The sequence below is a fragment of the Vicugna pacos genome, chromosome 10, assembly GCF_048564905.1.
Source record: "Vicugna pacos chromosome 10, VicPac4, whole genome shotgun sequence".
Taxonomy (NCBI): Eukaryota; Metazoa; Chordata; class Mammalia; order Artiodactyla; family Camelidae; genus Vicugna; species Vicugna pacos.
The window spans coordinates 9,916,101-9,939,557 of NC_132996.1; the positions used below are offsets into that span (position 1 = coordinate 9,916,101).

Here is a 23,457-nt window from a genome sequence, read left to right on the forward strand (position 1 = left end):
GCTCACTCCGGCATCACATAGTGGAAATGATACAGGCTTTAGAACTACATGACCTTGAGTTAAAGCCCAAGCCCACCACTTACTAGCTGTATGACACTGGCCATGTTACTTAGCCTCCCTGAGCCTTGGGTTCTTTATCTATAAAATAACACATTTCTAAAGGGGTTGTTGTAAGACTAAGGAAAATAAAGTGACCATATTTTAAATATTTGGCATTTAATAGGTTCTCAGTTACATCAATTTCATTTTCTAATTAGGTTACCTAAAAATCTTGAGGAGGGTGGGGGAGTGATGGTAAGAGAAAAGAGAGGACAAGAGAAGTGACAGGATTTTTATATCTGGGAAGTGTCCTTCTGCCTCCGGTAATTTACAGTTATCCTGAGCAGACATTAAATAATTTAAGTGGGTCAGCTGCACTGGGAAAGCCACACTTTGATAGATACAGCCTCTCACTTTAGAGGCCAAGCAACGAGGATCTCAAGATCAGTGGTGAAAAGTTAAGCTCTTGTCAGTCACATCTTTTGCAAATATTTCCTCTCATTCCATAGGTTGTCTTTTTGTTTTGCTTATAGTTTCCTTTGCTGTGCAAAAGCTTGTAAGTTTAATTAGGTCCCATTTGTTAATTTTTGCTCTTATTTCTATTGCCTGGGTAGACTGCCCTAGGAGAACATTGCTGAGATTTATTTATGTCAGAGAGTGTTTTGCCTATGTTTTCTTCTAGGAGGGTTATAGTGTCTTGTTGAGTCTTTAAGGCATTTTGAGTTTATGTTTGTGTATGGTGTGAGGGAGTGTTCTAACTTCACTGATTTACACGCGGCTGTCCAGTTTTCCCAACACCGTTTGCTGAAGACACTGTCTGCTCCATTATATGTTCTTGCCTCCCTTGTCGAAGATGAATTGACCGTAGGTCTGCGGGTTTATTTATGGGCTGTCTATTCTAAAGATCAGTGGATGAAAGTTTTCTGTTTCTTACTAACTTACTGGTGTGACTGTATGGTCCTTAAGGCTTTCTCTATAATGTCTAATGTTAATAGAACAGTCTAATCACTGAACCAACCAATGAAGTGCTTTAAGATTTTGCTGTTCCTGTTGCTGTTCAGAGAGGCGCTCCTCTTTGAGAATGTAGTAAGCCATATTTTTTTACAGTTTATACAACTTGAGTTTATAAATTTGTTGAGTTCTTACTTCAATAAGCCCTGTGTTGAACTTTCATATCTCATTTCTTCCTATGAATTAAGTGCTTTGTCCCATTTTCCAGATATGGAAATTGAGGCTCAGATAAGTAAAGTGCCAGCATCACTTAACACTCAGAGACAGAATTGGAATTTGAGCTCAGCTTAGCTAGCTCCAGAGCCTGAATTTGTTTTAATCTTTTTTTTTTATTGAAGTATAGTCAGTTTACAATGTTGTGTCAGTTTCTGGTGTACAGCATAATGTTTCAGTCATACATATACATATATATATTCCTTTTCATATTCTTCTTCATTATAGGTTACTACAAGATACTGAAATAGTTCCCTGTGCTGTACAGAAGAAACTTGTGTGTTGTTTATCTATTTTATATATAGTGGTTAGGATCTGCACATCTCAAACTCCCAATTTATCCCTTCCAACCTGCTTTCGTCTCTGGTAACCACAAGTTTGTTTTCTGTGTCTGTGAGTCTGTTTCTGTTTTGTAAATAAGTTCATTTGTCTCTTTTCTTTCTTTTTTTAGATTCCACATATATGTGATATCATATGGTATTTTTCTTTCTCTTTCTGGCTTTCTTCACTTAGAATGACAGTCTCCAGGTCCATCCATGTTGCTGCAAATGGAATTATTTTCTTCATTTTTGTGGCTGAGTTGTATTCCATTGTATAAATATACCACAACTTCTTTATCCAGTCATCCATTGATGGACATGTAGGTTGCTCCCATGTTTTGGCTATTGGAAATAGTGCAGAGCCTGAATTCTTAACCACTTTGTGATATTGCCTTTCTACGCCTTGATTTTGGTTAAAAGATTTAGAGACAGGTCATGTAAAAAATGAATACCCCAGAAAATCTCTGCTTAGAATATCAACGATAATCTCACCGTGGCTTCTGTGCGCGCACCCCGTGTTGCTACATGGGCTTGACTGCAGAGTTGCAGAATCATAGGAAGAAAAATAACTAAACAACAGAGAAGCTATCTCCTTGGACATATAAACTATTCTAATTACTTATGTAGAGGAGAATAGCGCTGAAGGGGTTGGATCTGGAAGGTGCCTCAGCCTTAGACTCTTCAGCGTTTCCCATCTTTGTCAACACTGTGCTCATTCCAGTGGCCAGTGGCCGTAAGGGTTGTGTGTGCATGCGTGTGGGACAGTCTGGTCTGCTCCAGAAAACACCACCACTTTGGTGATTGATCGTAGGTATTATCGGTAACTCCTGATAACGTATGATGGAGTCTTCATCCATTGACCAAAGTACCAATCGTGGGAACCACTATGACCTCTCAGCCTTAATGGACCTGCTCCTCCAGAAACACTTTGTTCCGTTTGTGTTGCTGTAAGTTTCATTATATTCCAGACGATGCTTCATTTGTACCTTTTTCGTTTTGAATTCATCCTGTGTGTAAATGGAAGAAACGTTCAAATGTCTTGTCTCTTTTGACCAAACGTATATCTGGGTTAAGAGCTCACGTTTTGCTTTCTGATTCCTCCTCTGTCTTTCAGCTCCAGGGTTCCTTGAAAAGAAAACAGGTCGTCAGCCTGTCTCCTGCCAACAGCAAGAGGCCCAATGGCTTTGTCGACAACTCCTTCCTTGATATCAAAAGAATCCGTGTTGGGGAAAACCTCGCTGCAGGACAAGGAGGCCTTCAAGTAAATAATGGACAAAGTCAGATGATGGCAGGGACCTTGCCCATGAGCCAAGCCCCGCTGAGGAAGCCCGCCACGCTGCCGCCGCACGCACCCTCTCCTGGAAACGGTCTGTTCAGCATGGCCTTGAAGGAGGTGAAGAAGGAACCGGGGGAGACGCTCTCTTGCAGTAAGCACATGGACGGCCAGATGGCCCAGGAGAATATGTTTTCTAACAACAGGTACGGGGACGATTCTGGAGAGCAGCTGATGGACCCTGAGCTGCAGGAGCTGTTCAATGAGCTGACCAACATCTCCGTGCCTCCCATGAGTGACCTGGAGCTGGAGAACATGATCAATGCCACCATTAAGCAGGACGACCCATTTAACCTGGACCTGGGTCAGCAGAGCCAGAGGAGCACGCCCAGGCCATCCTTGTCCGTGGAGAAGGCAGTGATCAAAAGCGAATACTCGCCTGGCCTGACCCAGGGGCCCTCGGGCTCGCCTCAGTTGAGGCCCTCATCGGCGGGCCCCGCGTTCTCCATGGCCGCCTCGGCCCTCTCCACCTCCTCCCCCATCCCCTCGGTCCCTCAGAGCCAGGCTCAGCCGCAGACAGCCGCAGGGGCCAGCCGGGCCTTGCCGAGCTGGCAGGAGGTGTCCCACGCCCAACAGCTCAAACAGATCGCCGCCAATCGGCAGCAGCACGTCCGGATGCAGCAGCAGCAGCAGCAGCAGCAGCAGCAGCAGCAGCAGCAGCAGCAGCAGCAGCAGCAGCAGCAGCAGTCGAGCAACTGGCCGGCCCTGCCCTCGTCCGCCGGGCCGTCCCCGGGTCCCTTCGGGCAGGAGAAAATCCCCAGCCCTTCTTTTGGCCAGCAGCCATTCAGCCCGCAGAGCTCCCCGCTGCCGGGGGTAGCGGGCGGCGGCGGCCAGCCCAAGGTCATGGCTAACTACATGTACAAGGCCAGCGCGTCGGCCCAGGGAGGGCCGCTGGACGTGCTCCTGCAGCCCAAGCCTCAGGATCTCAGTCGGAGCTTCATGAACAGCCCGCACACGGCGCTGGAGCCCCGGCACGGCAGCACCAAGCCGCTGTTTCATTTTAACTCAGATCAAGCCAGCCAGCCGATGCCTTCGGTTTTGCCTTCCCAGAGCAAGCCTTCCCTCCTCCACTACGCCCAGCCGCAGCCGCCGCCGCCGCCGAGCTCCATCCCGGCGCAGCCGCCGCCGCCGCCGCCGCCGCCCCAGCCCGCCCAGCCTCTCCCGAGCCAGCCTTTGCTGAGGTCCCCCTTGCCGCTTCAGCAAAAGATCCTGCTTCAGAAAATGCAGAATCAGCCCCTCGCAGGGCTGGGGTATCAAGTCTCCCAACAACACCGCCAGGTAAGTGCCGGGCTCCTGCACACACCGCACCCGGAGACCACATAGCTTGGTCGTGATGCTGTGGTTACTGTTAGTTTGTGTCGGGACAGAATCAGGACCACAAAGACAGCGGTGGTCCTGACGGGTTCCCCTGGAGACCTCAGGAAGCCTGGTTCCCCTGAGGCATCCGAAGGCTAGGGCTGGTATTTCCCGGTAGAGCATAACTGTCCTCAGGATCCAGAGTGAGCAAAGGCTCTTGCTTATGACAGATGTGGCCTTCTAATCCACGCCTCTAGTGACGTGTGGGGTTGTCGACGATATTCTGATACTCCCAGGCCCAGTGTTGACTCATTCAGTCAACAAACCAGGCATTAGGTCGACATGCAAGTTTTGAGTGCCTACCGCGTGCATGATGTTGTGACTATGCTGAGCATTGAGATAAGGCCAGACATGGTATTAAGAGTATTTAATGACTAGTCTCTACCCACACCAACCAACCGAAATGTCGGAGTGCCCAACCCATCATAATAGATCCTGCTGTGACTCCATGCTGGTGCAGGAGGGTTGCCTGTCCACCTTGAATAAACGTGTTCTCTGTCTGCGAGTACAGTCTGGAGGGGGAGACAGGCTTTCAAAACTATCACTCTGATGCTGAGTGGAAAGGATAATGATACGGCGTACCAAGGCTGGGTGTGTACCGAGCAAGGGGAAATGAGGGAAGGCTTCTGGAGAAAGTAATGCCTGAATTAAGTGTTAAAGGGTGAAACCATCATAACTACAAACAGAAAAACAAAATCTGTGGTTACCTTATATCCTGTGGTTAACAGAAAGCAGAGGTTTTATTCTGCCCGAAACAGTAATTGTAGGAAGAGATAGTTCTCTGTCTCCAGAGCACATACTGGTGAATAAGCACTGATCCCCAGGGAACTTGAAAAGAAAAATTCTTCCTGGAATAAGTGAAGAAAGGAAGCAAGGAAGCAAGGAAGGAAGGAAGGAAAGGAGGGGAGGAGGGAGGGAGGGAGATTGAATATTGCTTTGTGAATGTAATCTGACGGGTCTGTGTTAGGGTCCAAGCACAAAGATGGTATGTTACATGTCAAACCAATACGTCAGGACAGTGCGGCAGCACAGAGCCTCATTGCAGTCACATCCCTAGAGTAGTTTTCATGGCTCCTGCCCAGAAAAGAGCACATAAGCACCATACACTGTGGCCAAGCGAACCTTTGCCCTAGACGGATGCCAGGAGAAAGCTAGACTCACCAGGATTCAAGAGCTGTGCACCAGGTAAAACTGGCGGCTCTTATCCACTTAAGAAGTGTGTGTGTGTGTTTGTTTTAAATCATAAATTATAAAGAATGGGCTTGGAGTAGAGTCATTGTATGTGTTCTACAAAGTTCCGTTTTTAACATAAGTCAGGAGCATTTAAACACAAACAGGATTGTGGAACTGCTTTCTGATGTTACATGTAGCTATGTTGATGTGGCTGAATCCTGACGCTCATTAGCTGTGTGACCGCAAACAAATCAGTGAGCCTCTCTAGGCCTCGGTCTCCTCACCTGTAGATGAGGGTGATAATATATATCCTAGGATTTTTTTGAGAATGAAATGATATATTTCTCAGGCCAGAATCTAGCATAAAGTTGGCTGTTATTGTGATTATCATGGGAAGAGCCATATATGGTACCCGGATATTTTTTTAGCAAGCGTTACTTTTATGTAGGAGACCTATTGGAATAAGTCTCAAATTTTAACAGTATTAGAGGAATAAAAGAGAAGGATCCTTACTTCTGTCCAGCAGTGTGGTGAGTGGGTAGTGATTTACCTTTCCTGGGCCCAGACTTCTGCCCATAAATGTGGAAGTAATAAATAATGAGATATTAATAAGTTACCATTTGTTGACTGTTTACTCTCAAACTGGCATGACTTCTGTCTCCCTTACGTGTGGTATCTCAATTTACACATATAAAGGAATTACCACTATTCTCATCCTATAGGTGAGGCAGTTGAGGCACAGAGAAGTTCAGTAATTTTTCCAAAGTCACACAGAGAATAGACACTGAGCTGGGATTCTGATGGTTGAATCTGAAGGTTGTGCTTTCGACCACTAAGCAATACAGCTCACAAGTAGGATTGGTTGGGAACTGGATGATCATTTGTCGATCATTATGAAATTCTCAAAAGGAATTTTTCTTATCATGTTGATCCATATTTACATAATCTATGTAGTAGATTAAGTTTCTTTTGGAGAGGGACACATAGAGACAGTCAAATCTCAAATTACCTTCAGGGCCTTAAAGAAAAGAATCAACAAATATCTGTGTGACCCTTGACCTTGCTGAGGGTGAGCACTGTGAAACTAACCAAAATAAACTATTTACAAAAGGAAATACATCTCTTGGTGCCCCCGTCAGCCCTTCTTTGGGAGCCTTCCTGCCACCTCCAGCATCCCTTGTCTTGTTTTCAGCTCTACTGTTTGTATTAACAACTGTGCACCATACTTCCCACCTCTCAGTCCCCATACCAGCTTCTAGGACCCAAGCACACCGATGGGTGCTAAAGGCCAAATCAACAAACCTCTCCCAGTGCCTTAGATAATTCTTTACTTTTCCCAGTGCGTATGATACTTACGACTGCAAGATAATTTTCATCTTTCCAAGAAGGCCCTTCAAAAGTGGTAGAAATGGTGGTTACATTTCAAGCTAAAGGCCGCTTCAGTACAGGCAGACAGCAGTTAGCCATTCAAAGCTTTATCCCAACCTTGTAGATTGAACCATATTGTCCCTTCCAGCTCAACAGTTCTATGATGTGTGACTCTGAAGTGTCCTGTGTCTGAGTTGTGAGCAAGTGTACCAGAGCTCTGTAGTCAACTCAGTGTTGCTCTCTTGGAAGCATTCACCTTTGGAAGGGTTGGGCCCATTCGAATCACGGTGCTGTTGTTCAACACAGTTACGGAGTTTTTCTCTGGGGACTGTCTTCCGTGCTTTCAGCACACTGTGTGGATTATTACCAATGCTGTTATATTCATCCTGTCTGCATTATTTTTGAAAACAGTCAAGCTGAGTAATGTTGCTTTGGGGTCAAAAAACAAAGAATAACTATGTGACGGAACTGTATTTCCAGCTTGGTTTGTGAACTTTCTCTGTAGGAAGTAAAGAAAATTAATGAGTTGCTTCTTGATAATTTCAAGAAACAATTTTCATTTGGATGTTTGTACATACGTCTAGGTTTTTCTATTCTTATTGTCTCATCCAGTATGTTGCTAAGTATTCTCAACTGGGAGAGAGTAGTTTGAACTCTGCCATTCATAGTAGACAGTACACATGTGTGTTCTCATTTCAAATTAGCCAAATCTCTGGTATTCATCACTAAAGCCGTAAAGAAGGGAGGGATTGGAAATGAAGCAGTTCTTAAGTTTATCAGCCAAAGCATCCTGAATGAAAATAGTAATCATGATTTTTTTTTAAATCTGCTTGTCACCCTCCCCCTGTGTCAAACATAGGAAGATTTACTATAGGATATGCTGCCTGGGACACTCCAGTCTTGGAAATGACGGACACCTTGGCTTTCGGCTACAAAATGGTAGATTGAGTTTGTTGATCGTGTGTTTATAATTTAGCCAGTAGTCTGTACAAAGATAGCCTTGTCTTCATCTTTCAGAACTCTGAACCCACACAGGTCTGCATGCTCAGGCAGAGACAGAAATTGGAGGATTGGTATGTCCGTCTCCCTTTATCGGGTGCCCCCCCACCTCTAGTCTCCTAGATGCAAATGGCACCCGAGACAGGGTCGCAATCAAATTGTTGGAGACAACTTTATTGTTCCATGCCTGGAGTGGTTTTAAGTAATCCCTTCTCCAGAGACTGGGAGAACAAATGGCATTTGGTGTTTCACAAAATGTCTTCAGCAACTCTGTCTTGCTAATGTTTGGAGTTTGGCAAATGGAAATACCTCCTGGCTATAATTTTCTTCTTTTTCCGATTTGAAGGTTATGGGAGAGGGCAGGAGAAGGCTGTAACGCAGGCAGTTCTGATTTATCTTCGAGTCACTGAACACTTGTTTAAGGTGTGACAGAATTATTGGTTGACCAGGGCCCATGAGAGTTCAATCCAAAGCGCTAACCTCTTGAACCAGAAAGCGGTCTTTTTCAGAGCTATATAATCAGACACTTAAAAGTGTGAATTTTTTGCTTCTAACATTAGGTCCATGAAACTCAAGTGGATTCTATATTTGGTTTAGAATTCTCCCATCTCTAAAAATTCTTGAGAGGGAAGGCAGCCAGCGAATGGATGGTTTGTTATGACCAAAACATAAATTTGTACATTTCCTCCTTAGTTTAAAGCCAAGCTCCTCAATCACATATTAGGAACCTCACCCCACTCCCTCTACCTTGCCAAGTCTACCCGTCAGGACTCTGTATATCAGCCTTGGCATAAATCAGGCTAGTCTCCTGATGTCCCCCCCCCCACCTCCTTCTTTAAGTTACTCTTGTGTGTATCTAATCTTAAAGATGAGCACTCAGAAAAGTGTCTCCCAGTTGGCCTAGCTGAGGGTGGGGGAGTGAGGCATCGCTGCAGCTCTCATATACTGACCGTACTTCTAAATCCTTGCAATTGCCCAGTGAAAGTGCCAGAGAAGGAGTCAAACCTTCGATCGACTGGGATTGCCTTTTCTGATGGGAAATCAGTTATGAATTCAGAGTTCTGCAACGATGTAACATACAAAGCCCCCCTTGGCTGGCTAGAGGTGGGCTAAAACGGCAGACATTTAGGCTAGTGCTAGAGTTTGGTTTTGGGGGCTAGGATCGGATATGAGAAAATCAGGAGCCTGAGAGGCCAGAGACAAAACCAAACCAAAATCCTGAAACATTCGGGAAAGAAAATCAGTTCGTATACTCAGAACCCAGGAGTGCATCTAAAAGACCGCTAAAAAAAACAGAAACCCTCTGATTTCATAAATGACGTGAAATCTAGAGTGAAGTTAGGATAGAGACCCAGGAGATGCTGGGTGGTCAATGAGAATGACCCTTGACCATTGGGTGAGTTACATAGTGACTTACCTTGACTGGGTTTTGCTGGCAAAAGGGAGAAGGGCTGGTATAGATACACCACGGGTTGTCCATGGCAGGTCAGAAGCATTATTTTTACCTTTTCATTTTATCTTTGATACTTCATCACTTATCTTTAAGTTTACAGGGGAAACAAAAATTTGTTTTTAATATGCCGTGAAACTAGCACTAAGGCCAGGATCCAGAGTGAATTTCCAGGCACATATGTTAACATAATTTGTACCGAAGACTCTTGACTATAAAAATTAGCAGGAGGGGTTTTGCTCGTGTATTGTGAGGGTCCACCGGCTTGTTCATTTTAACCTTGTGCCATATATGAATAACCCACATGGTAGATATTATCAACCCTTCTTTAGTAGATGAGGATACTGAAGATTTGAAAAGTTAAATGACTTGCTCAGAGTGACAGTCAGTAACTAGTCTGATTGTAAGCCCAGTGCTCATAACTACTCTGCTGTTTAAGTTAAGGAAATTGGTGGAGATGGTTTGGGTTGTGCTAACAGGACCTTTTTTTGTGATACCTGTTTGAAGTGTCACTGTTGTCTACAGCCCCAGTTTTTTCCTGCCTCAGGCAAAATTTAAGCCAGTTCTGATGCAGTTGCCTTATCTAAAAGCACAGGTCTCCATGTCTCCTGGTCTGCCCAACCTGGAGTTAGGAACGAAAGATTCCTGGCTAAACTGAGCACGGCTCCAGTCTTAACTCTAGCAACACCTTTTATTCATTCATTTAGAAATATTTGTTGAGTGCCTGCTCTGTGCCAGACACAGTTCTGGATACTAACACTGCCACTGAGAACAAAGATGATGGTGTGATGTAGTCAGGGGAAAAATAAAATTTTTAAAGTTTTGAAAAATCAAATAACGAGAGAGTGCTTTCAAATGGAGCTATTTCCATCACATTGCAGGCTTGTTCTAGCCTCTGTTCCTTGGCTGGTTTGCTACTGGCTTTCCTGGTACCTCTGATCCCTGATAATAATGGAGAAAACCCAAAGGAGTGGTGTGTTTTAAAAGCAAAAATCCGAAGGCTTTTTTTTTTAAGTGATAAAGAAAATTCATTCACTCTCTTTTTCTTTAACGTGATCCATCAAGATTTAAGAACCTGTTCAGGGTCACTGTTAGTTTCACAGTAGGGTGAAACCCATAATTGTTACATTCATTCATTCATATGATGGAAATGTATTGACCACCCTCAGTGTGCTCATTGAAGGAATTGAAGACTGAAAGATTAAGTGGCCCAAAGAACCCTCTTCGCACCCACCTAAAAGATCAGGGAGGCATGGTACCTCCCCTCCATGATCTTTCTGTCAGAAGGAGACAGCTGTTTCTAATAGTATTGAACTCCCACTGGGAAAACATTCTACACTGTCCCACTGTCCTGATCCTTAAATCCACTTTATGTAGTAACTGAGCCCAAATCATGGGCTTTTCCCATGGGCCTTTCCCCTAAGACTTCAAGTCCAACTTTGAACATGGTTTTTTACTTTCTACAGCGTGAAACTCTATCTGGCTGCATGTTCCACTATTAGGGTCTGTTTCATTTTGTCGTCCTAGTAGGCAGTAACTCAGACCGCACTAGAGTGAATCGGTGTAAAGCAACAATTAACTCCTGTATCCCTCAACAAAGAAACAAACACAATAACGAGAAGAACATGTTAGCCTTGGAATCACAATACAGAGGATTTAAATCCGCAGTTAGGGGAACGGCTTCTATTATTCTCATTCCAAGGTCTTTGTCCATGTGCACATCTATCAATAAGAGCCGTGCATTTAAAGCATTAGTGGGTAATTTAGCCTGTTGAATACCAAGTCTCCAACCAGGGAAAAAAAGGGGTGTGAGGTTAAGAAATAGATTTGATCCTGGAGATGGAAATGCAAGAGGGTTAATGGAAAATCTGACAGATATTTAACTGTAATGTGCATTAATGTAAGTGATTCCAACAATCCCCTTTGCACCCATTCTAATTAGTTTTGCCTTTTCTAATCAGATGTCAGTGTTATCAGTTCGGTAGAGGGTGGGGGGGTGGAGTTTTTTGGTGAAATCAAAAGGAAGCAAAAGCCCGTTTAACCAGCGCACTGATCAGTAAACGTTCACATTAGTGGTTAATTAAAGCCAGGCACAAAGGCTTGAGATTTAGAAGGTGTTTACCGTGAGAAGTTCTAGGTTTGAAACAAAAGACCGCACAAATATTCAGACTTCTGGGATCAGAGAGATGTAATGTAAATGAATCATCTTACTCTTTTATATTGTGTTTTAAACGAGGAAGACCAGACTTACACACACACACACACACACAGCCTTGGAGGCTCTCTGGACACTCACTAGAGAACTCTGGAAGAATATTTGTGTTTTAAATAATGAACCTGAACAATCAGGGAGCACCTTATTCTTCAAGCAATAAATTGAGTAGCAGAACGGAGCGGGGCCCGTGATGCCTTTCCTGCGCATCCTGCAAAATCCAGTTTCAAGTTCCCCGAGGATGAAAGAATCGGGGATGGGTGACCTGTTTCCCTTTCTTTCTACTGCTGATTCCCTCCACCCTGAGTCGCTGGCATTTTCCACAGTTTGCTTTTCCCAGGAGCTTAAGTTCGGCTCCACCTTTTGGAAACATGAATTTCATGAGCAGGGACTTTTCTGGCCCTCCGTCCGTCCCGGCGGCCACACGTCTGCGTGGGTGAGCACAGGGGTGTGTGGGCCTCGTGTTCTGGTCTTTGGCTCACATCTCTCCTTCGTGGCTCTGGGTGTTTGTCCCCCACGCTATCCCCTGGCTGTATACCCTCTTCTCTGGTACCCTTTTCCCACCAACCGATTTTGCACTGGCCTCCTTTCCCCTGACCTCTTTGAGACCTGTTCTAAGGCAGGCTTGGAAAGGGGGTGCTGAGGATGTTGCGCCACTGGAGGTGTTATTGGCAACCAGGGTGAAGAGACTTTATTCCTGGAATAGGTTGCGTGCTGGGGAGAGCCATGAGGCAGTGAGTTGGCAGGCCGGCTCTGTCCCGCCAGCCTCTGGCACAGGTGGGTGGTATCGGAGTAGACATACCCACGGGCAAAACCTTGGCCCTTCTTGCATCAAGTGCTTGTGGGCTGGCCCGCCTCCTTCCCGGCTCGCCAGCCTGCAGTTGGGGTGAGCATTCTAAACGAGGGATTCAACCATATCTGTCACCTGCCTCAGCCCCTTAAACGTCTTTGTTTTCTCAGAATAAAATCCAACTTCTTGTGTGGCTTTGCAAGCCCTGTGTCACCTGGCTTCTGCCAAACAGTCCAGATTTCTTGGTTTCTATTGCCCGCTTTCTCCTTCCCGGACTCCCACCCATTCACCCATCGCTGCCCCTCCGACTCCTGTACACCGTGCCCTCCAGCTCCCGGCACCCTAAGTGCCTTCCCAGTCCTGAAAAGTACCATGCGTTCGCCCCCAGGTCTTCCAATATGCTGTTCCTTTCTTCTGGAACATTCTCCGGCTCTACTCTGCCTAGCTGACCGAACCCTAGGCCTTCTCAGGTCTCAGCTACACCATTTCGTCCAGAAGGTTTCCCTGGCCCCCCAACCTGGCTTAGCTCCCTTTCTGTGCCCTCTGCTGGTTCCCTGCATCTCCTCTCTTTTCACCAGTTATCACCCCTCCTGTATCGTTGGGCTGGTGTATCTTCCTCAACTGAACTGCAGGCTGCTTGAAGGCAGGGACTCTGTCCATTATCACACTGTTAGACACCAGTTCCAGACGTGTCTACTCTGTGGTAGGCACCTACAGCGTGTGTGCCAAGCCAATGAACAAACGAATCGTACCACTGACCCATCATCCCTTCTCCTGTTCTGGGGACTTAAGGATGCTCACACATCGCCCCTCCTCCTCAGAGGTGGGAGCAGGAGCTGACCCTCCCACCTTCCTCCACGCAAGTCTGCCCTTGAAGCATCCGCCGGTGGACCTGGCAACAGCTCTAGTTGCCAGGCCTGGAAAGCAGAGAATTCACTCTCAGCTGCCCCAGGGGCTCATCCCGAGGAAGGGGACTGTGCAGAGGCACCGTGGATGGAGGCTGGACTGGCCTGTATCCTGGGGAGTCATATAGGTAAGAGTCAGCTGAGAGCATCGTGTCAATGGTATTCCACGTGATTTTTTTTCTTTCAGAAAACGTATACGGAGCATGGGAAATTTACCAATAATGACCAAACACAATCCCTGCGCATAAGTGACTGACAGAAACAAGTGACCATACTGTAGTGTGATAAAGTTTCTGATAGGAGTTACTATAAGATATTCTGCGAACACAGAGATGAAGCAGCTGGTATAGACTTGGGAACCAGAAAAGGCTTCCTGCAGGAGGTACCGTAGCAGTGCCCACTTTGAGGGAGAACAGGAGTTAGTGAGGGAAGGGAGGAGGCCTTCCAGCGTGGCTGGACTGCAGAGTGCAAGGTCGGGAGAGGAGAGAGGAGAGTAGGGTGGTAAGCAGGGGCCAGATCATGAGGAGCTTTACATGCCATTGTGAGGAGGTTAGAAATTCATCTTGAGGGCAACAGAAATTTATGGAGAAAACTGTCCAGGTTGTTTTTAAGCAGAGGCATACCTTATGCCTGCCACAGGGTAGCTGAGACATTCAAACATGTTGAATGTTAAGCAATCAGATAATGCTCTTCAGAAAAGTGACCACAAAAAGAACATACTGGAGGGGCCTAAGCCAGGGACAAGGAGACCTTCACCAGCTCTGTATGCCAAGAGCATTTCAGAGATGATGAACGTGCAGTTGCTGTGGGCCCAGCAGCGCCTCCCTTCTTCCAGTCCTGGAACATCCCTGCCCATTCACCTGTCCTCTGTCCCATTTTCTCCCTTGCCGCTAGCACTTGGCTTCCCGATGGCCAACAGTGGACTCCAGCTCATGCTCCAGAGGACTTGTTCCATCCGTAGCATCTCATATCTTCATTCTCTCCAGTCTATCTTTGAGCATGCTCAAGCCCCCAGCATCCCTCCTACTTCTTTGAACCCCATTTCCCTGTTACCAGGCTCAGGACCTCTGTGTCCGTACAATTCCTCTTTCTCTCCCTTGGGCTACCTTCCCAGGTGCTGCTATGGAGCCACTAATGACCATCCCCACCTCTTTCTCCTCCAGTTCCACTGCTCGTGTTACTGAACTGCTCCCTTGTCTTTCCCAGTAACGGGGTAAGAAATTCTGCCTCGCTCCACACTCCATGGGGCAGTGGCTGGGGTTCCAGTTACCTCTGTGGCTTTGCCAGGCTGCCCCCCTGGAATTGCAGCATTACCCCAGATCCGGTCCTTCCCTGAGACTCCACTTCATGGGACCAGCTCTCCTCCCTATCAATGTCCTTTGCCCAACCACTGCCTTTTCCTCTCTGGCTGCAGCATCCTGTCCAGCTTCTTCATCAGTTCTGAGGTGTCCTGGAACCCCAGCCCCTGTCCCTCGCCATCTCCTGCCTGGACTGCCCACAGTGTTGTAATCACCCCTCCTCAAGCCGTGAAACAGGTCAAGTCCATTTGCTCCTCATCTAGGGCTCTCCACAGCACGCAGACCCTTCCAGTACGGCGCCTACATTGTGTGAGACTTGCGTTGAGGTATCTGCTTGGTCCAGTGAACTGTGAATTTCCTAGAGAGTTGCGACCCTGGAATTTCTGCCCTGCTCCGCACTCACAAAGCATCGTGTATCACTCATTGCCTTTGTTGCTTTCAACCTTTAGGTGTCATTAAGTCTGTACTTTAATCCTTCCACTAAGTAGTAAGCTCCTGGAGACCAGAGTCTGTAAATAATCCATCTTTGTACCTCCAAGAGCTAACAGAGAAATCCCAACATATGGACACAGAAATCAAAGGAGAGGAGGAGAGAGGAAAGAAAGGAAGGGAAAGAAGTTATGGGGTGTGTGTGTGTGGTTATAGGCTGTATGATCTTGAAATCAAAGGAAAACAAATAGGTTTGAATAATTTCTGATATCAATTTGAATATAAAGAGGACATTATTGAGAATTTATACATTGCTTACTTCCAGAAATGTTGTAAGCATCTTAATGAGCATGTAGCCTTCGCCAAGTTACTTCAGTTCCCCAAAAGGAGGCTGCATCATCTGTAAAATGAGAATCACAGCACCTAGCTTGCAGGATTCTTGAACACATTCCATGAAATAACCCGCAAGACTTACAGCAAACGTAAGGCTGCACCTGGTAGGCAATTCACAAGTGCTGGCTTGCTTCTCTCTGCAAAATAAGGACCCTCAGAACCAAATCCATTAAAAACAATCCAAATTAAATGTTAGTAGACATTCGCAAGTGATCTCCAAAACTGAACTCTCATTTAACTCTGGGTTTCCAGGCAACTAAGGCAAAAACAAATTATGTGGGGATACAGGGGTCTTTTCTTTCAATATAAAAGAAAGCAGGCAGGTTCATCAGTGGCAGCAAACCTTTTCCTGGAAATGAATTAAAGGCACATCTATCACTGGGGGAATTAGGTAACATGAGGGACATCTTCCACTGGAAATTGCGCAGAGACACTGTGACACTGTTTACCTCGACGTTTCTGTGATTAAGCTGCATTATAAAATCCGAGGCCAAAATACTAGATTTTAATTCAGTGATCACTTTTCCCCAGGAAGCTGAGACGATGTGGTGCAGATATAATGTTTTCTGAAACTCCATTCAGTGGTTTTCACACTCTGTTTTAGCAAGAAAACTTCTTTCATCCCCTCCCCGCCTCAGAATTTCCCTGAGGCACCACCCCAGAATTTAGATTCCTTCCGGGCAGAGATTACAAACCAGAGTTCTGGTTTATCCCAGGAGGAGAGTTTAGAAGACCTTATAGGAATGCGTAATTAAAAATCCCATTAGACTGCCTTGCTCAAATATCAATTTCTCAAATGAGTCTCTGGCAAACCCCTGCACTGTGTAAAGTAGATTAGACCTGTAGAATATCTACCCCAGAATTAGATTTCAGGGAGAACTTTCCAAATCCATTTAAGCTATAATCTTATCCCTCCGTATAAAACAAAACTGTAAACTTCAGATGTGACCCCTCTGTCCTCCGGACCAAGCTCGTTTAAAAATCATGATGAAAAAACTGAGCAGTTGGTAGAGTTACTTGTCATCCAATAGATATTTAAGCACCTTGTGGATACAGAAGACTATGCCCGCTGCTGTAAGAAGTATCATAAACGGATACCCTATGTGGGAGGAGCTGGCTTGGAAATGAGAAACACAGCCCTGAGTTCTGGAACCACACTTGTTGCTGAGTATTCGACCTTGTTTACTTCCTTGGTTACCACTGTATTCTAGAATTTTGGATTTATTTTATATATAAAATATAATTGCTATCCTCATTTTTAATTTAATTTTTAGTTGTATCCAAGTAACACCTGCACATAATTTAAACAGACAAGCAGCATTTAAATGCAAAAATCACTCCCTGGCACCCCCTTCCTCACCCTGAGTCTCTAGAGGAAACCATTTCCCTCATTTTGCATTGCTTGATTTATCACCATATTTATCATCATATTTCTAAATTTATCCGTATCTGATACCTCGTGATTTATTAACTTTAGGCAGTATCTACTACTTCTTATAATAGATGAAGAGTTTAGTTCCATTTCCAACCCTCTCAGTCTCTCCCCCTTTATCCCGATATGGTTATGTCAAAATTTTGCTTGAGTCCCTGTTGATGTTTTCAGGCTTAGGAAGAGATAAATAATGTTTTCAGTGTGCCGTACCTGTACTTCCTCTCCAGGGGTGAATTCCTCTCCTGATGGGTGTCCTCTAGGTCTGCTGATACGGCGTCATCCTAGGACGTCCTGCCACCATCCTGGGAATCCCTCCGCTTCTTTCCTTTGTCAGATTCCCTCTTTCTGCATCCCTTGTGTTTCTCTATTTGTTTGTCCATGTATTCTCGTTTTGGTGGACTGTGTCTGCCAGTAGCTCCCTGACAAAGGATGTATGAAAGGTGAAGTCTTGAAATCTTAATCCCATTTGAGGTGATAAGAAAAACAAATTTCAAAACATGAAGAAGGAATATTGTTGAACATCGATCATGATGTCCTGGTGAAAACACTTGGTGCTAGACGCAGAAAACAAACTCATGGTTACCAGCGGGGAGAGGGGGTGGGAAGGGATAAATGGGGAGTTCCAGATTTGCAGATACTAACTAATATATGTTCAATAAACAACAAGGTCCTACTGTACAGCACAGGGAACTATATTCAATATCTTGTAGCAACCTATAATGAAAAAGAACATGAAAAGCAATATATGTATGTATGTGTATGACTAGGACATTATACTGCACACCAGAAACTGACACAACATTAAAAACTGACTAGACTTCGATTTAAAAAAAGGAAAGGAAAATATTTTTTTTAAAAGAAGAATATTTGGTGCTACAGAGTGTGCACAGAGGGATGAGAAAGAAACTGTCATTTACTGAGCGCCTACTATGTGCTAAGTGCCTTTTGCGTGACGTTTCTAAGCAATGGGAATAACTTTTTCCTCTTTGTATATGAAGAAGCTGAGAGCAGAGAGGCTTAGTAGTTTTCCTCCGTCACACAGCTCCCAGAAGGCAGAATTGGAATTCAGATCATACCTGCTTCTGACCACACTCCACACACTGTCCCTTAGCCAGAGAGCATGAACACAGAGTCCTTGCCCTCAAGGACTTTGTTCAAGCATGTCTTTCATCCAGTGTCAGATAAAATTATACCCAATATACTGACTGCCCTTTTACTTGTGTGTGTGTGTGTGTGTGTGTGTGTGTAATTTAACTCTGGTTAACAGAACGTCTATTTCCCTAGTCCCACGTACATCAAGTTTTATTATATTTTTCTGTAAAATTCTGCAACAGCGCTATTTCCAAAGGAGATTTCGATTCTTTATCCCCCTCTATTTATTAGGGATTAGGCAGTGCAGTCTGATCTGGTTACAACTGAAAATATGTTCGTGGTTTTGCCCTTCTCCCTGGTGGATTTTGGGTTCTGTGCCCGTCAGTTCATTTGCTGACATTTATCACATTTCGCTCCTGCCTCAGGGACATCCAGGATTAGCAGTGGGGAGCTTACTGAGTGGAAGGACTGAGAGTGCCTCTGGCTGTGTATTGCATCAGCCGGGACTCCCAGCTCCCATTCCCTGGAAGTCTGTCCTGATGCCCCTCTCAGAAATGAAACGGAGCAGTTAGTACAAGAGGTAGAAGCATAGGAAAGGATTTTAAAATGAATGAAAGAAGATGGAGTCATTGTGGTTTGTATATGTTAGTTAGTTATGAATGCGCAGGCAGACAAACGCGCTGCACGGTCGTGGATGCACTTCCCTCGTGCCCGCACAGCGGCAGCCCTCTGACGCCCTCCTCCCCTGGAGCTCCTGTCACTTCAGACACAGCTCCCATTAGGCCAGGGGGACCGATGGCACAGGCGGCTTCCGAACTGGAGCGAAGCGAGGGTTCCTGCGCACTCCCAGCACTGTTCTCTAGAAGCTTCTTGGTTGCTGTTCCAGTATCACAGCTCTCAGAAGCAGAAACATGAGCCTTTTCATTCCATCCGAAATGAGAAGCAGGTAACTGTTCTCTGAACAATCGCCACTTCTCAGCGTTGAGTTCCAAAAGTTCATTTTTAATTTGGCTGTTTGGCACTCCTGGTGCATTTTTTCCATAGGAACAATTTAAGGAAAGTTGATGGAGTCCTCAGGCCAGCCGGTATAAAGTCTGTTTGACTCAGATGGACGTCGGGCTGTTAGAGAGCTAACCACGATTTCTCTAATAACACGTTAATGAAAACAAAATGTGTTCAGTGCACCTTGGTGGAGCCAGGCACAGTGGTGGAGTCAGGAATACCAGCTATTTGGTGAAGCAGAGGATCACAGTGCAGGAGAGGCTTGTGGGCCCCGGGTGTGACCAGAACTCTTTGCTATGAAGCCTCCAGGAAGGGGCTCCCACGGTAGCCGGGCTCCAAGTTATGACCGGGGAGACCAGGAGCACTTTCTGTTGAACCTTCATGGCAAAGGGCAGCAAGTCTTCAGACCAGGGGAAGGGGTATATGAGATCAGCCAGAGCGCCCCAGGGAAGGGGCACAGAGCTTTTCATTCCTCGCGGTCACTTACAGACATTCGTAGCGTAGGTACTTCCTGAACCCCTATAGATGTCCGTGCCCACCCATACAAGCTTTGTGGGCTGAATTTTGTTGATTTAATAGATCAAGATAGAACAGTTTTGAGCCATCAGTTCTATTTCCATAGTCTATCAATAGAGCAGCGGGCAGCAAAGGATACGCCAGTGAGACAGCGGGGCCGGTGGCCCCCTGCCCCAGGCTCTGGACTGCGCACCAGCTCTGGGAGGTGGGACTCAGTAGATGAGGCTGTGCCTTGCATATTGTGAATAGAGTCCACAGAACGAGTGCCTTCTGAAAAAGCCGTTCTCTTACAACCGTGATGATTCCTCAAACGAGGTTTTGACCCACGTGTGTGATGAAATTGCAGTTGCCTACACAGTCAAAGCCAGAGGGAAAACCAGAGGGCCAGAAAGATGGGGTAAAGTGGAGGAAAAAGAGATCCCAAGGGAGAAATGAAAGGAAACTGGGGCCCAAAAAAAATGCATTTCTGACCATCTCTTCCGCTGTGTAAAGATACTTTATAAGGCAATTTAAACCCTGACAAATTGTCTGTTTCTGTTTGCAAATGCAGACAAAGCCAACCATCCTCACAAATTTCTCCATTTGTTTTTCCTCCTCATGTTTCATTCAGTTTGGCCGGGGGGGATGGAGGTCTATTGTAAAAGGCTTTCACATTTCTCTAAACACTGGAAATGGGGTCAAATCTAAATGGATGTGAATTCAGCATGGATCCCAAGACCCAAAGGTCAGGCTCCACTTGGATGGTTTTGATATGCAGAGCGCTGCCAACATTCATTTCTGTAGAGCAGCAAGAGGGCTGAGCAGCGGACTGGTGCAGAGGTCCATGGGTCCCGGTTTCCTCCTAGCTGGAGACAAGACGTTTCCAGTCACCTGTGGGTCTGCGTGAGCTGGGGAATGTTGGAGGCCCCTCCTTGGTCCACTTGGGTGCAACGTCCTCCAGGGAAGCCAGAGGCAAAGGGGTGAGAATCCAGCCAGGCTATTCCTTGGGAGTGTGAGGGCAGCCCCGACTTCATGGGAATGGGACTCCCTGCCAAATTCAGATGCCGAGGCTTCCCTCGGGGACCACAGCCCATCCCACATGGAGGAAGTTGCTGTGAGAAATCAAGCAGGCAGCTCTAAAGGGCCGTGCTCGTGTGCATGTGCCTGTGTGTGTGTGTGTGTGTGTGTGTGTGTGTGTGTGTGTGTGTGTCGTAGCGAACTGAGCAGCCTTCCATCACTGCCTGCATTACAGTACATGTGGAATTTATTTTTTTTAATTATTTAAGACCGCAAACTTTATTTTTTAATTTTTAAAATTCTACGGCCTTTATTTTTTAATTTTTTTAAATTTTATTTATTTGTGTACTTGTTTATTTTTTAACCTAGGTACTGGGGATTGAACCATGCCAAGCACGCACTCTACCACTGAGCTACGCCCCCACCCCCCAGTACACGTGAAATTTACAGTGTCACAGAGAGGAAAGAGGGGAGAGAGTAAGGTGGGAGCTGGTTTCTCTCCCAAAGCTGGCGTTCTTCCTCAGTCACACGTTACAAGGTACACACCAGTCCCACCTGCAGGTTTCACACGTCTGGCTTTGACCCCCGAGTATCTCAGAGACTGGGCTCGGATGGTGTTTCAAATGATGATGTCACACTGCCCGGCCACAGAGTCAAAAGAACTGTCAGTTGTCTTTTTTTTTTTTTTTTTTTTTAGTGGAGAACTTTTTTTACCTATGCATTGCCCTGAGATAGGAAAGAGGAGAATGTATTAACCAGTTGATTCTAGAAGTGGAGACAGGGGACCCAGAGCATTGGGCGCGCCCCAGGGTGCACCTCAGTATTCGGGTTGAGGGGAGCGTGAGAAACCTGCACAGCGAGGCCGGATAGCTCCGAGGTATTCGCATGTCACCAGCGTGAAAGGTGCCATGTCAACACCAATCAGGAGGAGCAGAAAGGTTCTTCACACTGACCATTGTAGCAGATGGCACAGGAAACTGTGCGGTCTCAGCCACAAGCCCCACCAGCACTGCCAGTAACCTGAAAAGACGAAGGAAAAGAGAACTTGGGGGAAACTCCCACTCGCCGGTCAGGTTTCCCCTTCCACGTCACTTCCTTTAGGAAGCCGGTCAGACACATCCACCCCCACCGACTTCCCCTAGCTCAGCTCTTCTCACCCTTTCTGTTATGCCTTCCAGAATTATCTGTCTTGTTCCCTAAGCAACCATCAGCACTCAGTCTCCAGCAGCCAGCACGCTCCCCAGCACTTCACAGGCACTTAAACGTGCGCTCAAAGCTTGATGGAGGGCTGGGGGGCCCATGATACAAAAGACGATAGAATCCCGGAGGGAAGCGAGACATCGTGCAGTTTACCAAGCTGTGTGGTGCCTGTAAGCACACCTTCTCGAAAGGAAAACAAAGGGCAAGTCAGCTGGTGAGCACCCTAGTGGTAAAACAGACCGTTGTCTTAGCTCCTTCTCTGACTTAACTCACTTTACTAATAAGAAATAAGTGAATAGAATCCTGTCTCCTTGCATTTCAAGTTTGCGGCCAGGATCGCACCGTATAATAATAGACCATGGAGTTCACTGGGGAATGTTAGGAAGAAAACATGACACCTTATCAGTGTCTTCTCTGGGAAATCTGTCGGCTATGTGGTATCCAACCTTGAATGTCTAAACTTCAGAGCTGGAAGCTAACACATAATTGGCTTTGTGGTGAAGTTCTAAAGAGCGAACGAGTCATACTCAAGTTTCCACTTACCTTTCTTTGTTGCCTCCTCCTTTTATCACTCTGTCATTTAATTCATGTTTTTTTCCCAGAGGAACAATCAGAAGCAAACTGTTACACCCACTCCTTGGCCTCCTGTACCCATAAAGCATTATTTATTGAGCGCTGCTGGTGTGCTTGGCGTAACAGACCACAGAAAGGCGGCGAAGCTTCCTCCCTAAGGGTCTGCTGATCCAGTTAGAGACCGCCAAATACAGAGACAACCTGCAGTCTCAGACACAGAGATCTAACTTCTATTCCAGTGTCAAAAATGACTTGAAATCTTGTTTTGTATTAGAATGCTCATCAGTACTTCTTTCCTTCCTCTCGAAGTATCCAGCATCTCCATGCTCAATGCAGGGAGAACCCAGGTGTAGTTGCAAACGCGAATGACTTCAGGTGGCCTTGACACCACCATCATAATCTGCACAAAAGGTGGCCTAACCTTGACTTGTTCCTCCACATTGACCTCTCCAAGGATAGCGTCTACCAGGAAGTGAATCTTTTGGTACCGCTTGCCTTGGTTGGTTTTTTGGTTGTTAGTTTTTGAGAGAAGTTACATTTCTCGGATGTCAGCTGTAACTCTCATGCCATCAAAAACAGCTTTATAAACAGAACCCAGCATTACAGTCATTTCTGGACAGCTCTTTGTATGTGGTGGGTACAGCGCGCCCTTGCCTTCACATATGGCGAGGCTGTGAGAATATGAGCTTGTCTGAGGCCAACGGCTTTGATGGCACTGATGGGCTGGGGGTGCCATGTGCAACCAGGTAGCCACTCTGCCTCATTTTCACCAAACCCCAATGAAATAGATGATCAGATCGGGTGTGCGGTCCCTAGACTTTTATCTTTCCAGATCATATTTGTGATAGGGATGCTGACATAGATTGCTAGATTTCATTTTTTGGTGTAAAGACATTAAACATTAAAACAACTCCCACTTACCATTACCATCATTTCATGAAAGGAAATGCATTTTGGCATTAAAAAAAAATAACTGCAGAGTAAGTGACGATCCTTTAAGGTAAATAAATTTAGCTGTTTGAGAGACTTCCCGCACGAACCTTGTTTTTTTGTTTTGTTTTGTTTTGTTTTTGGCCCCACTGGCGGATGAAAACTTCCGCAGAAGTGGACACATGGCCGTGTCTACATATGGCTCCTTCCGACTCTACCATTTCAAGCACAATACTGGAACGGACAAGTGAGTGAATAAATGAAAAGCCGAGTGGACATGCTCCACCTTCCACTTTGGCAGAGTGGAGGTGTTCCCGTTTTCCTGGGCCCAGTGAACCAGGACAGGGAAGGCACTGCCAGCCACGTGGAATGCCTTTCACCTGAAATCGTAGGTCTGCTTCACGCCACTAAATTGTCGTCTTCAGCT

At 45.9% G+C, this 23,457-nt stretch overlaps 1 protein-coding gene across 2 annotated transcripts in view; it reads left to right on the top strand.

Moving 5' to 3' along the window:
- Nucleotides 1–23,457, top strand: part of MAML2 (mastermind like transcriptional coactivator 2) — a 343,366-nt gene that overhangs the window by 230,155 nt on the left and 89,754 nt on the right. For both annotated transcript variants that reach the window (XM_072968935.1, XM_072968936.1), the window contains exon 2: nucleotides 2,698–4,194. In XM_072968935.1, coding sequence (XP_072825036.1) covers nucleotides 2,698–4,194 — 1,497 coding nt within the window. The remainder of the gene's footprint in view (nucleotides 1–2,697; nucleotides 4,195–23,457) is intronic.